Genomic DNA, 17554 nt, shown 5'->3' with positions numbered 1-17554 from the left:
GGATTGAAATTCTCAACTGTGAATAGGGATTATCTCCAGTTTACTTGGCACTGATGTCAAAAAAATGTGGAAAGAAAAAGATGTAAAGAGAGGAGAAAAATGTGGACAGGAGAAGTCTGTGTCTGGAACAGGGAAAGGGGACAAGTACTAATTTAGTCTTCCTGCATAATTTGTGCATTATTCCCTGTGTACAATTTTAAATACATTTCTAGAGCACAGTGATCATTTTCAGCCCGAGAGAACCAGTTTGAGAAATGACCTAAGGTTCTGTGGGGAAAACTTCCTGCTTCTAATTTACTTAATTGATTGTATTTTCATCTGTAGATGCAAATACATTACGGCTATTTATTTTCCATCACAGCTTTTGCTGTTATTGTTGTTGTTTGGTATTTGCAGGAGTCCTCCTGGGAGGGCAGAGAACACCAAGCTTGTGTGTGCTGCTGTGGTGTTGGGTGATTAATCAGAAGTTCTGGGATGGAGACTTTGAAACCCCCTTTGTTCCTGTAGTGACAAAAGCCTATGGAGGAATGGCTGGCACAGGGGACTGAGCTGTGTGGCACACATTTCCTGCCCAGGACAGCACAGGTCACCAAGCCCAAGCAGCTGTGGCAGGGAGGTCGCTCACAGCCTCAGGGTTTAATGCTCAGCTGCATTTATCAAACCCTCAGTGTCTCAGGGCAGGGGTTTTCAGCACTTCAGAGCTCCTTCCAGAGATGGAGGAGATGCTGAACAGAGCCATACACACGTCTGCCCTGGCATGGGTCTCAAATCCCACATTCTGTGGGTTTAGACCATCAGACAGCAATCCCTCATTACTATATTGGATAATAGCAGTTCTGCCTTAGTTACTCACCTCTCTGTACTGAGCTCAGAACGTTGCTGCTTTTATAGGTACCACCATTTTATTTTGCTAGGGGTGTTTTTTCTTTGTCTAAGCCTTCAAAGCAAAGCAGAGAGTTCATTTTTCTCTATTACCACTGACTGCTTGCAAGTTGCTGCTGCTGGAGTGTTTCATAAAGGCTGCAGATGTGCTCTCCAAACAATACTGAAAAAGCTAAAGACAGGAAAGCACTAACAGAGGCAGTGGGGCTCTTGAGACACTAAACTCCTTCAGGTCCTAGGAAATAAAATTGCCTTTGCCTGAGTTCTGTTCTTTCTTTCTGGGCTGCTCAGAAGGTGCTCATGCTACCTCAGGGTGGGTGTTCCAGAAGCTATTAAGACACAACAAATCGAAACACAACCAACAGTGACAGCACAGGGCCTCCCAGTCAATGGAGGAAACCCACATAACAAATCTTCTGGTTTAAACCCTGTAAATTCTCTGTGCTAGCAACATTTGGCTGGATGGAAAGAAAATCTTCTACAACAGAACTGAGGTACAGGAGCTGTTGGGAACATTTTCTCTGCCAAACCCTCCCATGGCTTAGATGGTGTGGTAACAGACTGCACAATTAGGATTAAATATGGCTTTTCAGAAAAGCTGGGGTGAGCTCAGGTTTAGGCAGAGCTTTCATCCATTTCATCACACAAAAACCACTCTTGGGTTGCTGGGATCACTGAAACCAAAGTGGTTGCACAACTGTCCTTGGGTAGTGGGAAACTCTTTGTACTAAAGTGCTTCCCTTTCCTGTCCATTATTGCAGAAAGGTGTGATAGAAGAGAAAATGAAAATAAAAAATAGGAATCAGAATCCAAAGGCACATTTCTAGTTCCTCTCACCTCTGCTGAACTGCTGGAAAACTTCTGCCATTGGTGTAGGCAGTCTCAGGACAAAATCAGCGCACTGAACAGTAGCACCTGCACATGGTCTTATTAAAGATTATTAAAACTGCCCAAAAAACCAGAGCTAATCAGAGCAAGCCTGTGCTGCAGCATATGCTTTTACACCTAAAATATGGGAAGAGGAATATTTTTTTCTTCATAGCACTAATAGAAACCACCACAACAAACACGTTCCAGAAGAGTTAAACTCAACATTTTATCTCAGGAATCAACGGTTTTATTTGCCAGTAACATTAGTGAAAATCTTTACTTTGGGCAAACAAGCATCCATACAATTTTTTTTACTTGAAAACTATAATTTTTTTTTTGTTTGTTTTATTTCCTAGCAGGGAGATTAGACTAGTGAATGTTGAACAGAGGAAGGGGATGGTTCCATCCACAGAGCCACATGCAAAGACAGACACACAGACCCCCTGCAGGAAAGATGGAGAGGCAGGATCTGCCATGCTCCATCAGGGGCTGGTGCAGTGCCCACCCTCTCCTGCCCAAAGCCACGAGAAAACAAGAATTTCAATGTGAAACACTGGAAAAAAATAAAACTGTTCAATCTCTGTTCAAAACACTGTTCAATCTCACACCTGACCTCAGCTTCAAAATCAATTTTTCATCAATACTGAATAGAGGAACAAGGACTGCAGCCTGCAGGTTCTCATTATTTCAAAGTGCTTCACAGCACTAAAAAATTAATAAATATAAATCCTAAGTGAGGTCAAGTGGGGAAAACTCTGCCCATAACTTCTCTTTTCCTGCCATCCATCAGTGACCTGCTGCTGTGTGAATATAACACCTGAAGCATCAGTTCCAGCTGTACTTTAACTAAAGCTCACAATAAAGCTACAGGATGCAATGAAGCTAATTTCTCATCTAATATATGTATTTTTCCCTCCAGCTTCTCACAGACTGCTGTTTCTGCTGAGGTCCACATCTTCACAGCTCTCCCAACTAAACCTAACACTCTCACTGCCAGTGTAAATTATGGGCTAAATAAAAACACCAGTGAGAGAGAGAGAAAAAAAGTTTCAAGGACTGGTGTTAAAGAACAGCAAATCATTATTCTATATAATACTGATATAAAACATGTAGTGGCTTATCTATGCTCACCCTGAGCAGAATAACAGGAAAAAGGGAGATACAATTAGAATAAAAGCAATCAATCCAGATAGACAGCCATAGGATTTCACCAGATTTAAAAAAACAACAGAAAAGGTACAGAATAATTACCAGATGAGTGGCCTATGTAGGAATTTTCTGTACAGTTATTACATATCTTTACACTGTCAGTACACATCACTCCAGGGGAGTCAAGCTGCATTGTCTTTCCTTTTGAATTAAATAGATTTAACCCCTCTGCAGATCAGAACGTTGCCCTGGGATGCATTGCCCCTCTCATTCTGTGGAAGCTCTGCTTTTATCACACCAAAGAGAGACACACAGCTTGGAGGTGAAGTGATACAATGTGGTGATAGAAGCCTAAATACTGGATCCTTCAAAGCTAACACACAGAAACCTTTCATTGACACACATGGTTTTAATACAGTGCATTGTAATAAAATCGTAGCTCATTTCTGAACTGTACCTGCACTAATTTAAGTAGTCATAGCCCATTTCAGAACTGTATCTGCACTAAAAAAAAGTTTACCCAAAGAGTATGTCAAGTTTCTTATGCATATCTGTTGCAACAAATATTTCCCTAGTAAGTCACATTTGAAGTATACCACAGCATTTACGCAAAAAATTAAACTGGTAAGACAGAAATTGTACATTTACAATTCTAATCATATTATTCACTATTATTCACCATTCCCTGCTCCTCTTCAATATTAAACTGTTCAAATTTCTCTTTCTTCCCACCTCAGAATCTTTTGACTGTAAAATCTGCACGGTAAGATTTGTTTCCAAGTGTATTTTGCTTTCCAGAATCTGCAATTGTAATCAAATACGATTTCCCAGCCTGCATGAAGGACATTTTATTTCATTATTCCTAAGTTGAAGTAGTGAGCAGATTTCCCTTACCTGTTTGTGAGCATGATCATAAGAGTTGATGTGATTGTCAAACTCCTGGTGTTTATAGTACTGCTTGTCACAGAGTTCACAGTAGAAGTTGGCTTTCAGATCTTCCAGAGCTTTTGCTATCGTGTTTTTCTTTTCAGCATAATCCTGGAGGGGGCAGGAAAAAGTAATTTTAGTTTTGCCTTTGATGCTGCCAATGGATTTTGTGCTCTGCAGTTAATCATATTTGTAAACATTTGCACACCTCTGTAACTAAAAGCCTTCCCATATTTGCTGTGTTACGCTGCACATATTTACTGGATCTGCTGTGAGGATGAACATTTGCACACTACAGTTTGCTACAGAGTTGCCAGCTCCCCTTCAGGGCTCTGTCAGAGGCCTGAAGGATTTACCTGGGCTCTATTTAAATACAAATATTTATCATGCTGAAGGCTGTTTTCAAGTTCATTTTGATCCAAGCCTCGCTCCTCAGTAATACACCCAAGCACAATAAGCATAAAGACACAATAATTTAGTTCTAAGGTTTTTACAAGAAAGTTTGCTTACTAAAACAAAAATTTAAAAAAATAAATTAAAAAAACAAAATTAAAGAAACTACTGGGTCCTTCTTGAATGCCTCTACATATGAAACATGAGGAACACTTTCACAGCTGAGATGTAATTAATATTTTCATCCCTTGGTGTTTGCCATCCCATGTCAAGACACACACATCTCTATTTACCATACATCAGCCAATGCACCACATACAACTCTGCTTATCATTTATGAGAAAATTGCACACAAGGCTTTTTAATTCCCTAAATGCATTGGTGGTAATGGGGGCCTGTTGCGAAAGAGCATGGAAATGGTCTGTCATGTCAGATTAGTGTAATACCAGCTGAACACTGAGCATGTGTAACAGTGCCATGGCTCCTGCTTATGACAAGTCTGTCTGGGATGGAATCTCAGGCCAAAATCCCAAACATGTCAAATATTGTTTAACAGAATAACCCCCTTGGATTTATTTCTCAGAGTTTCTTCACTGTGAATTCTTTGGTTCAGGTAGATATTGTAATATCTACCTTATAATCTTGCAATCAGAACATCCAAAACTGAGTTATTTGGGGGAAAAGACTATTTGGCTGCAGTTTTCACAGCTGACGACTCATACTTCCAATGTATTTTGGGGACTTTGAAATAGAAAATTTATGTTTATCAGATTAGAATATTTTTATAACAATGCTGTTTATTTTCAAGAGAGAGGAACAGTAGTCATAAAATTAAAATTATATCCAGAAAGTACTTATTATTTAAAGTAGCACTTTAACTATAATTCAGCATGATTGGACTGCTAGCAAACACTGTTGATTCATACCCAAACTGAAGTACTCCCTCACCAAAATTTTGTCCATTAATAGAATTGCACAAGTCACTTCAGAGTGGTGTTTTGAATATTGGCTGACACATGACAAAGTCACACATTCCTAACACTTTTCTACAGTGGTGTTTCACAAAATCTGCTCCATTTAAATCCAAACTGAGTTAATATTTTATTTCAAGAAATAGCAATACTTTACTCACTTGAAAATATCATTTATGCACTATGGAAATTTCACCTGGAAACTCTGCATTTAGCTCTTGGTACCAACTAGCAAAAAATACAGGTTTTAAACCACTTCAGGTATTACCAGGATGTTATGTATGAAAAGCAGTGGAAATAGCAGGGAGCCCCTAAGGAGATGACACTCCCTTGAAACAGTTTACAAGTAATTCTTGCAGTCTGCAAAGGGAGGACACCTAATGTGGGTTTATTAAAGCATAAAAAAGAAAAATCTGAATTTGGGGGAATTATCAGAACTCTTGAATACTACAAAACATCTTTTATATACATACATATATATATATATATATGTATGTATATATATATGTATATGGAGAGTCAATGTGATGGATCCGAAGACAAGAACAGTGAATTGAAGAATAATTTTTCATCAAGATCTTACACCATGCTGTTGATTAACCCTCAAGCTAGCTTTTCTAAGACTTACTAATGTTCTGAAATACCTTGAATAAAGTTATGTAACTTCACTGGTGATTTCCTTGACTTAAAGCACCATTTTTGAAAAAAAAAAATACTTTTTTCATAGCAAAAGCTAACCTGAATGCAATTACATTTAGCATGCCAATGCATATTAATGAGGCTGGGAAAGTGCAAATCCATGGAAAACTTTACCACAAAGGATCTTGGGGTTTCTATCACTAAATTCCTTCAGCTGGGTTTTTTTTTTGGGCACAGGGTTAATTTACATTACAATAGTACATCAGAGTTTCAAAGTAAGTGAAGAATGGCAACACACCTAAATTAAATGCACGTAGATGGGGTGGAACACAATAATGGGGCTCAATCATGCATGGAAAAGGGACTTTTAAATGACAATAACCAGAAGTACCTGACCTTGGGAACATATGAATGGCTGTATTGGCTCAACATTTTAAACCTGTGCAAGATTTTGATCTGTACAACCAAGGAAAGTGACTCCCAGCATCACTCCCTTTGCTCTGCACCTGCATTCTGCTGGTTTCAACTGTTGCATATTGGAAAAGGTCATCAACACTTAGCTCTTATTCCCTTTGACTGGGTCATTGTTAAGTACATGGAGCCCTAGCACACCTTCCCTCAGGTATTGCTCCCTGAACGACTTAGTTCTGGTTTATTCATGAATTCCTTACACTTCATCACCTCTGCTTATTCTTTCCATAGTCTCCAAAAGATCCAAGAATATTCTACACACAGAGCATGCACTAATCCTCTCCTAGTCTCTGTTTTCTACCCTCTCCCTTTCAGGTTTTTTAAAAATCATAACACAGCACTAAACACGTTTATATAACTCCTTTATCATCCACATCCTTTGCTGCTGTATAATATTTTGCTGGCAGATGTTCCTATGCAGCTACTAAACTTCATCCAACTTTAAATTTCCCCATTTCTGCAGGGGCAGCAAGACAAAGCTCGAGACTTCAGCCTGTAGTATTTCACATGCACACGCACAAAAACCCCCTTAAGAACACCCTTAAGGATGGTGTTCAGGAGATTCTCTGTCACTCTGGGATCCCCTGGGCCAGGCTGGGACTGAGTCCACTGCTCCTGCTGCTGGCAGTGAGCAAAGCCCAGAGTCACTGGGAGTGGGGAAAGTCTGGTTTCAGGGTGGACATGATGCCTTGTGCAGGCTGACCTAGAACCGAGACTAGGCAGAGTTAAAGAATAAAGCAGGGATTTTTTAAAAGGCCTCAGTGGATGCAGCCAGGCTGCACCCAAGATGAACCCAAATGGCCACAAAGTGGACAACTGGTCATGGGGTCTCTCACTTTTATAAGTTCTGGTCTATTTCCATATTAAGATTTAATTGTCCAATTCCAGCTTTAGGTTATGAAGTCACATTCTTGTTGTTTTTCTCTCTTCAGTCCACATTGTTTATGCTCTTGGGCCTGAAATTTGGATCATTTGTCCTTGGTCCCCAGCCAGAGAAGGAATTGTTTTGTCTCCCTACTCTGTGCAGAGAGCTCACCATCCCCTAAATATGGAGCTCAGAACTACACACTAAAGCAGCACAGAATGTGAAAATATAAAAGCTAAAACCTGAGGCGTCAAGCAGAGGCTGGAAACAGGAGAACAGAGCTGCTGGTTTTTGCCTGCCAGGCTGTTCCTGTCCATTTTGCAAGGAGCGCTGCCTTGGCAGAGGAGGCTTTCCCTGTCCCTGCCCATATTGATGAGGGATAACTGCCCAAAAACTGACAGTAACAAATTACAGTCCCTGGACCTTGAGAGCAGCAGGCAATGGACTGCAGACAGAAAAAATCTGGAAACTTACTGGACAGGAATATTCCTGGAGTAAAGTAGCAGCCAAAAATCTCAAACTGGTTAGATATGATCAAGCTTAGTTTCATTTTCATCAAGATTTGCAAACCGTCCTGGAAGTTTTATAAGAATTTTGAATTATGATTCAGCCTAGTAATAAAACTCAAAACTGAGTGTCACTTAGTTTCATTTTTTTTTTCCTGAAAGGCTTATTATCTGAAAGCCTACAGCTATAATTCACTGTAGCTATTTTTCATAATTTATATGAAAGATCTCTAATAAGTGATCCCATCTATCAGCTAGCTTTATTTCTCTAAATCCATCTTCTCCATCCTCCAAAGCCTTAAGCCTATGCAAATGCCACTGCAAACATCTGATAAATTGGATTAAAAGCAGGCTTTATTCACAGAGGGGCTGTCACAAACCAGACTGGACTTTGTGCTCCCATTACAGGAGAGAGAGAGAGAGAAAGAAAGAAAGAAAGAATACTACAGGAGTGCTGAACTCTTTACACAGATAACTTTGGAGAGCTCACTAGATGCCCCAGCCATGGGGATATTTTTATGGAGTGCACTTCAGGCTCACACTTTACTATCTGCAGAAAGGTCAGCTAGACACAAAAAAAAGGAAGAATGTGAAATTATAATACATTATCTGTTCCATAGTGATTACTAGTGTGAATATTCTTACTTTACAATAAATGTGAGCTCCTTTCATTGCAGTAGGCTGTTCTGCATTTACTGTAGACTTAAAAGGGTCAGGCCTGCAGTCAGTGCAAAGCAAAATGTATTATAGAAATAAAGCCCTTCTTCAGGATAATTTACTGGTATAGTCATCCCAGAGAGGATTAGGCTGCTCTGGTCTGATCCTCTGGATTAGAGCCCATTACACCTGACAGATGTTCCAGCGTAACCTTGTTTCACAAAAAATACTTTAAGCATTTTTCCTGTTACAATAACTAAACAAAAGAGCAAAATTGCGGTTTAGATATTTCCCCCCCAAAAAAAAAAAAAACAAAACAAAACCAAACCAAACTGATACTTTTGATTTGATGAAACTCTGCATTAGCTATATTTACATTAAAAAACCCTAAAAATATATTGTTACAAAAAAAATCAGCCACAATTTAAGAGCACACTTTCCTATAGTTAATTAACTGTGACATCCATGAGCACAATTAACAAAAGATTCCTTAATTTATGGTAGATTTACTTAGTATTATAAAGACAGCAGATTTTGTGGAATAAAAGGTACAACTTACTAACATCTCCTCTGCTATCAATCTTGGTATTACTTGGTATATAGAATTTATTTAATGTCTTTGCATAGCACTTTTTTTTCCTCATGTAAGCAGTCTATCCATCACCCACTGATGCACTTGAAGGAATAAATAAAAAAATAAAGTACATTAATAATATTAGTACAGGCTAGTAACAAATCTAATTTATAAGGTTCTTGTTCTTATCAAGGCAGGAAAACCAAAGCAAAATGCAGTTAGAGACATGGATCAAATTACTCATTGATCCTGACAAATTCATCTCTAAGCAGTGCAGAGGGAGTTTCAGGAAGGAGACTGACAGCTGTCTGGGAAAATAATTACCAGAAAAATTGTCAGGTCTTTTTGATTGCCTTACCAGAAGCTTTCCCATTAGTTGTAGGAGGTGATAGCAAACTGCAGCTCACAAGGCCACAAACACCATTTCCTTGATCCCCTCTGACACTCTGCTTTTGGGCAAAGGTGTTTGCAGCAGTGACCCCAATGCACTGGATATGGGATGGGCCCAAAGAAGGAATGGTAACATATTAATTGAATATCAGAGGCTGAAAATACCCTACACTACCTTTATTTTTGCCTTAAGACAACCTGCAGACACCCAGTTCCAACCAAAACACTTATCACATACAGGAGAGCTCATCAGTATTCTGCTGAAAATGCACACTTGAAAATGCTATTGGAGACGTGCAAATTGTTATAAAACTTATGATTTCTCAGCTTCCCAATAAACACACAGACAGCACTTCATGTTTGGGTAAACACCCCAGCATTGGGATAAATAACACAGTGAAATTAGAATGAAACAGCAAAATTTATTCCCATTAGTGCTGTTTGCTTCCTGAAGCCATCCTGATTTTGCAACACCACATTTGCCAGGCACACACCTACCAACGCCAAGAGCTGAATCCCACAGCCCCTGCTCCAAATGGAGCGAGACAGATGAGCACAGGGCCAGGGCTGGACTCAGTGCACAACACTGCCCTGCCATGGTGAGACTGAATTTACTGCAAAGGAAGCTCACATTTGAGGCAGCAATTCGTTACCAGATTTGCCTGTCTCATTTACTTACTTAAAGCACTTATAGTGCATAATTACTTTTAACTGGGACTCATAAAATCACTTGATTGGTTTTTTCTGCCATTAAAACTAACTGTTGGGCAGAGGCCTGTAGAATTATTTATTTATTCTGGTGCTTTGTAAAACCTACTTTCAGGCAGAGCAGGCACTTGTAAAGTGAGAGTGCTGGCCACACATTTCTGCCTGGGAGGCTGTATTAAGAAGAAGCTCTTTATCAGTGCTTATGGAAAAACACAGGTCTAGTTATGTTGAAGAGAAATTTATCAACCACATCTCTACCATCTAATCTTTTGACAGAGTGGAATTGAGGGAGGCTTTGCTTTAGAAAGGAAAGGAATGGTTTAACTCTAGATATCATCTTCACTGAATGTTCATCACTGCTGAGTGATAAGCATGGGAAGAAGCAGCCTGGTATTCATCTCCTTTACTCCTCTCCATTAAATAGTCCAGTCACTTAGTTGAATTAGAGCAGAATTTTGATTTTAAAACACCCTGGGATTTAAAACATTTTGGCTTTTAATTTCCTTGTAGGAGGCACGTAGATGTCTGAAGATTTTCACAGCTACTTGACTTAATCCAATTGACAGGTGAGTGTCGAACATAATTGCACTCCTTGGGAAAATCAAGTTCCTCTGATTCTTCCATTGGCACACTGAACTGAGTGAGTGAGTGCCCTTGAACCGGGCAGAGCTCACTGAAAGCCCCTCCTGAGCCCAAACACCAAGTGCTGGAACAGATGTCAGTGTTGGTGCCTGGCAGCCCTCAACCCAAGGGTTATGACCACATTTTTCACTTTTCATTTCCTTTACCCTGAGGAATGGCAAAGGACAGGGTTAGGGCAAGTTGTTTATTTTCCCACAGGTTTACTGACTACCAATTGACTGGCTGCTGTTAATTTATATTAAAAAGTTGCTCTAGAGCGCTTCAAGCTTTAATGAGTTGGTGAAGTTAGTTTTTGGTCTAGGAAAAATTGCCAGTTGGGCAAGGCATCAGGGAAACAGAAAATTTGACCCTATACTAAATAGATTTAATTTGGAGCATGTGCTTGACCTAGGGTACAGCTCACACCTGAAATTTTGCATACTTTTATTTTCAGGATGAGAGTTCTTGGTGATTATTGTGTTCAGCTTTCCTCAATTTGGCTTGTCATGCTTGATTGTAATAATTTTCTTTTCTACAAGATTTTTAGCATGTAGTGATTTTTTTTCTCTTACTAAGCTTTCAAAACATTTTTTTCTTATATTTTTCTTATTTTTTTGCTCTTGCTCATATTTTTTAAGATTTTTTTTAAAGAAAGCCAAAATTAATATAATGCCTGAATTGAAATAAAGATGTTTCTGTCTCATTTCATTCCCTTGAAGAATACAAGTTCTCCGTGACTGGTTAAAACCACAATCTGTTCTACTTTTAAAAAATCTGATATATCATTATTAAAATACAAAACAACGTCTCAAAAATGCAAGCATTACATTTCTCCTATTGAGGGCATTTCAAGTGATATTTTACATTTAATCAATGATGTTTTCATAGACAAAATAAAATAGTTGGGAGCGATGGATGGAGCCCCACTGAACTCAGCACTCGTGGGAATCCCTGCTGAAGGCTCAGTGACTTTTCTTTACAGATCCTTTTTATGGTTCTATTTACTATTACTTTCCAGACCATTAAGTCCTTCCATGCAAATTTACTGTCTTTTTCCAGTTTTGGGGATCCATCAGGGCTGGCCCTACGGTGTGTGCCATGAGCACTTCCCTGCCCAGCCACTGAGACACAAAGCTGATGGTCTGTAAGGGTTTATCCCACTGGAAAGAGCCACATCCTACACAGACATCTGGGTATTAAACACAATACATGGTACACAGGCTTGGAACTTCTAGTTAAAAAAAAGCCCCACAACATCAAACCCCAAAGCCCACTAGGAACTACTCTCCTGAGCTCCTCCAGTTGTCTAGTTATGAATATATATGAGCTTAAGATTTGTGTTATGATGCAATAAATATTTATTTTCCTAAAATTAATCCTCTCAGTGTTATCACAGTCAGAAGAACACTCCATCTAAAAAAAAAAAAAAAAAAACAAACAAAAAAAAGAAAGGGAAAAAAAAAGCATCACTCCTTTTGGCATCATTAAATAATGCAAATAGTTCTTTTTGCTCAGAAGCCCAGTGAAAAAGTTTGCCCTAATGGAAAATGGGATTAAGTTTAAATTTGCCATAGAGAACAGTCCTTGAAAAAAATCCTTCTAAAGATTTATTCTACTCTTGAGTTGATTCAAAATCCTATTCACAATCAGTATTCGAGCGTGATGAGGACGTTGGTCTAACTGAAAAGGCAGCAACACTACCTAGGCAAAGAGAAATGAGACTGTAAGAAGTGTGCTTTGCAAATACACAAAGAGATTGTGAAGATCCTGTTCTTTCATTCCTGAGATTGTTTTTTAAGCTGCCAAACAATGAGAAGAGCCCTGCGGGGGTCCTGATTTAGCCTGGCGGATCTGTGCTAGCTAAATTAGGAGTGACCTTGTGGCAGCCTGAGACACAGCAGCTTTGAGATGAGATGGGCCTGCTCTTCCTTCCCTCTGAAAACACAATAAAAAATATTGCAAACATCTGAATCATCTCAGGTTGAAAAAATAAAAAAAAAAGAAGAAATGAAAGGATATTGGAGGAAGTGCAGCTGCTGCTGAAGCAGCTGCCTATATGCTAAATACAGCAGCTAACAACCCATGGCAAATATCTGTTCCCAGTGAGTTTTAATGAGCTTGTCTCACTCTGTGTGTGAGGAACAAATGGCAAATGAAGCATTTATCATTGTTGTAACTCTCACCTGTGTAAGAAGTTGTTTAAATAGATGCAACTCATGAGAATAACTACTTTAGGTCAATGCTAATACTTCAGTTTGAAGACTTTAGGCTATACAGCCAGACAGCTGATAGTCAAAAATTTAAATAAAAGAGAAAGACAACGGAGGCTTAAGAGAAAATACCACCTAAGGCTCATACATGCCTAAAAGCAAGAAGTTCACTCCACCCTCTGGCCACAGAGAAGAAGAAAAAAATTTGAGTAGATTTGATAGTTTTCATTTTTGTGTTAGCCAACTAGGAGAATATGAAGGACTGTGGTACAGCCGTGTGTCAAGATACATGGTTAGGCAAACACTTCTGCAGCTGACAGTGTGAGAAACAGAAAAGGCATGAAATAGCATTTTTATTGATCTATTTGCTGTCTACTACTCAGGCAAGCATTCAATAGCAGCCAGCCCTGCCACGAGGATAGCCAAACTCCAGCGCCTGATATCCTGTAGGCGTGCACAAGCTGATGGAAAATACCTAAAAATGACTGGCCACTGCCATCAATGACATTTCCAAGGAGACCCTTAAAAAAGCAGCAGCACTGTGGCCATGCTGGGAGTGGCTTTGATGCCAGCAGTAGGAGACAATGCTGAGAGATGAAGCAGTGCCCATGATCATTGAGCACTGATCATTAACTACATTCTGAGAGGGGCAGGGAAAATGAGTTGCATCCACAAAACAGCCAAAGCTTCCTCAAAATATTCCACTAAAGCTCACATGTTAGCATAAATGATGCATTTAGACTCACCCTGAGTCACACTGGTCCATTTCCTGTCCTGTTTTTCCTCACTGAACACTGTCAAAAAGTCCATGAAGTTGAGCAAAAATGCAGGGAATGACATCTTGTCACGCTGTCAGCCAACGAAATTGGGTTTTAAATACATTTTCAATACACACTGACAAAAGCTTAGGACCAGACTAGAGCCTGAGATCTGAGTGAAGTCTGAGGGACTATTTCTGCCAAATCTGTCACACACTGCAGGGCTCACACCAGCTATTAAAGAAGGAGATGCTAAACCCCAAACCCTCTGTGAGCAGAGCTAATCCACTCGCGTTGGCTTTTCCCAGAAACCGGGACACTGCAAAACCTATCAGGTCCAGTCTGAAACGCCAAATATTCCATGTACCTTACTGATCATTTCCATTAGAGAAGTGCCCACAGATTCCTTTTGCTTTAGGGACTCTGAACAGGGTAAAAAAGACAGTTTTAGAGTTCCCAGAAGTTGAAGTGTTACTCTACAGGTACCTCCTCCTCTTCTTTGTGCCTGGCTGCTCCTGCTCGGTGCCAGCACACTTGTTTGCAGGAGCACACATTTAACTAAATAAACCAGCAAGATGATCTAGGTTAAAAATAGGGAAAAAAAGAAGTTTACTTAAAATCTGAATCAATTCATATAACCAGTTAGGTTCTATTTCACCATGCCAGAGCAAACAACACAGAGGTTGTATGAGATGTGGAACAGCTGAGAGAGACGGCCAAGAGCAACCAACCTTTTACAGGGGAAATCAAAGCCAACAACAAAAGTAAAAGATCCAAAGGAAATTGTTAAAATTATCAAAAAACTAAAACCAAGGCCTCCTAATACCATGTGCTCCATAGGAAAAAAAACTCTGCTCTTTTAGGTTTCCATAAAACTACAGATCCAAAGGTCTTTATTTTCCAGCCTTCACAAAGAACTTGCTAAATGGCTGTGAACTGCTCAGCAGTTACAGCAGCATGACCACAAGCTCAAGGATTCTCTGACAGAAGTAGAAAAAAAGACCGGAAGGGAGAAAGGATGGCTCAACACACCAGACACAAAGGCATACAGAGGAGATGCCAGCACTGGTGGTGAACTCAAGGCATTTGGTAACAGAAAACAATTTAGTGCACACAAACACTTCATATCCTTGCATTATTCAGTTTTTCCTTGGCCCTAAGCCTCACCTGCCACATCAAAAGTTCTCTCTTTTCAGTCAAAATGTACTCCAGTTGCCTTGAAGAAACAGCACACAAATGCCCCACACCATGGAAACCGGTTAGATGCACAACAGGATTCATCAGTGAAAGGTATGCAAAATTAGCATTTCTAAACCTCATCACCATCTTTGTTACAAAGCAAGAGTATCTGTGTTGTCATATGTAATGCAACAGTTCTATTGTCATTACACTGCAAAGGTTCCATATTGCCAGAGTTTCGTACTTCCTTTGTTTCTCACAGGCAGCTCCTCTAGGCACTGACTCTTCCTTGTCCTCACAGCAGCCAACTGACTCCAGATCCCACCAATGCACTGTTCTATAACACTCTCCTTATTGGCTACAGCTGTGGCCTGTTAACATCAGGCCTGTTCCCAATCTTCAGTAATTGGCTCAGCTGCAACTCTTTAGGGGATAAGATTACATTCTATACCACCTTCATTTACCCAAACTGTATCCCCCTACATATCTGCATGGAGGCTGATACAGGAGTGACACGAACAGCACTGCAGCTTAGCTAGAGTTAGTAGTAAACCAACAACATTTTATATCAATACAATATGGCTATTTAGGAAAGAAACAACCTGACAGCCTGGATACAGAGCTTAGCACTGCCTACTGACAACAGTGAGTGGACAAAAATCTAAGTATGCCCGAAGCTTAAAGGTCTTTGGATCTTAGACTTGGGTCTTCAGCAGAGCAATTGCAGCACAGGCTGACTTCCTCTGGGCTTGAGACTCAGCTGTGGACCCTACAATATTAATGAGCAGCATCCTCAGAGTGCAGCCTGTTTTTCTTTTCCATTAGACCCTGCATTATTGAAATATACATAAACTCCTGAGTTGTTTGCCTCTCTGTTAAGTGAGGCTGACATGGGTTTGCCATTTCGTGTATACATTACGATGCACACACGCAGGGCATGGTGTACTGCAAAAGCCACACTTCTGCAATAGCTCACTCCAACAGCTGATTACCATGAGATCTCTTCATGGGTTTTAGTATGAAAATAGCAGATTGAATACAAATAATCACTTTAATTTTGTTTTTAAAAGAAACACTCAGCACAGATAGCTCTTCCAGATCAATATTCCTGTACCATTTTAAAATACATTACTCTAGCACACAGTTTATCAAACAAAAAACTGCATATTAACATGTTGCTTCTTAAAATTTTCCTAACCATTTAAAATAATTCACCTATTTATTGATATATTTATTCTATGCATTTTGGGCATCCAGTGAAAAAATAACTATTTCCACAAACTGAATTCCATCATATAACAAAACGCTTCATGAATATTAAATGAGATGAAAATATTTGAACTACTCTATTTGAATAGACAAGCAATCTATTTCCTCCAAACAGGGTGGAAGGTACTCAGAGGAGGATGCTCACATACAAGTTTTGTGTCAAGTTGCTGCCAGGAGGTGTAAAATGAAGACAAAGCACTTGGGAGTTTGTCTCAATTTCATCCTCAACAACGCAAATGAAGCTTTTATAGATGCATATTTAAAGCACTGTTTTAGCTGAGTTTTTGATGTATATTTTGATCGCCTTGCATGTCAAATTTCACACGCAGAAGTTTAAAACAGTATTTTAAACACACACATGCATGTGTGTGAGGATAAAGTAGGAGGCAACTTCATTTATCATCATCAACCTTGTTTTCATAAGCAGCTTTGCAAACAACTTGATCCACAAGAGCACATTAAATCAAGTAATGACCACGGCCCTGCACTGATGGCAGCAGAGCTCAGCCAGCTTCCACAATATGAGTCAGCAATTGTTCTGTGATATCTTTAATTTGGTACAAGCTAAATCCTCTTAAGAGCGCCCGCTGCAATCCAAAAGGTCAAACAGGAAAGTGGCAGAAAATCAATACTGACAGCTTCTGTCACCCTCCACAATCTATAGAGTTCTTTCTAAGCCAAATTGCTTCTTTCTAATCTTTCTAATATTTGGCTGCTCGAGTCTGTCTCATGTAACATCAAAAAAAAAAAGAAAAAAAAGAAGAGGAACAGGGGGATAAAAAAGAAATAATTACTTTCCTGAACAGAAAATTGTAATTTTAACATCAAAAATCAGAACAAAGCTGGTTCTTGGCTGGAGTTTGTGCAGATACTGCTGTGATCAAAGTTGCATTTTCACATAGAGACTGTCTAAGGTCCCAGCAAAATGACTGACTGCACTCCGGTATCAGCCACAACATTTCGAATATGGTTAGCCCAAAATTCTGAAAGCCAGTTGGGCCCATTTACTTTTCTTACAGCTCTTTAGGAAATACACTCCCTCCATTTACAAGCTTTTAATAAGGTTTATTATGAAAAGAGAGTTAAATAAAAACGCCAGAAGGCTTTAGATCAAACTTTTAAAAATGGTTTTCTTGCCTACTGTACATCTAATTATGAATAAATACCAGCACTAGTAATCAATACAAGTGACCTGGAGAAAAACACTAATTTTTCAGGGAAGGGAGTTTAATACAAAGAAAAGAAAAGGTCATTCTAATCTAAACTAGATTAATGAATTAGTCATCCCTTTAATGTTGACATGAAAATTTAACAGGTGCTGCAGCTGTTAGCAATCTTGTCTTTTAAAAAATGCGTTAACAACAATAGTAGAAAAACAGGGATTTTAGCAGACAGTGATTGACAATTTGTGTCCTCAAAAAGCATCTGAAAACACATAGAAAAGAATCAATGCTCAGCAGTATCCTGCTTTTATTTGGACTATTTCCTTGAGAATGTGAGAGACAGCTGTTTATT

At 39.3% G+C, this 17554-nt stretch overlaps 1 protein-coding gene across 13 annotated transcripts in view; it reads right to left on the bottom strand.

Moving 5' to 3' along the window:
- Nucleotides 1-17554, bottom strand: part of LOC113459258 (zinc finger protein 804A) — a 216857-nt gene that overhangs the window by 101558 nt on the left and 97745 nt on the right. For all 13 annotated transcript variants that reach the window (XM_074548152.1, XM_074548146.1, XM_074548158.1 and 10 more), the window contains exon 2: nucleotides 3796-3939. In XM_074548152.1, the coding sequence (XP_074404253.1) occupies nucleotides 3796-3939 (144 nt within the window). The remainder of the gene's footprint in view (nucleotides 1-3795; nucleotides 3940-17554) is intronic.

This window comes from Zonotrichia albicollis, chromosome 10, assembly GCF_047830755.1.
Source record: "Zonotrichia albicollis isolate bZonAlb1 chromosome 10, bZonAlb1.hap1, whole genome shotgun sequence".
In the NCBI taxonomy this organism is placed as follows: Eukaryota; Metazoa; Chordata; class Aves; order Passeriformes; family Passerellidae; genus Zonotrichia; species Zonotrichia albicollis.
This window is presented reverse-complemented; position numbering and strand designations above follow the sequence as displayed.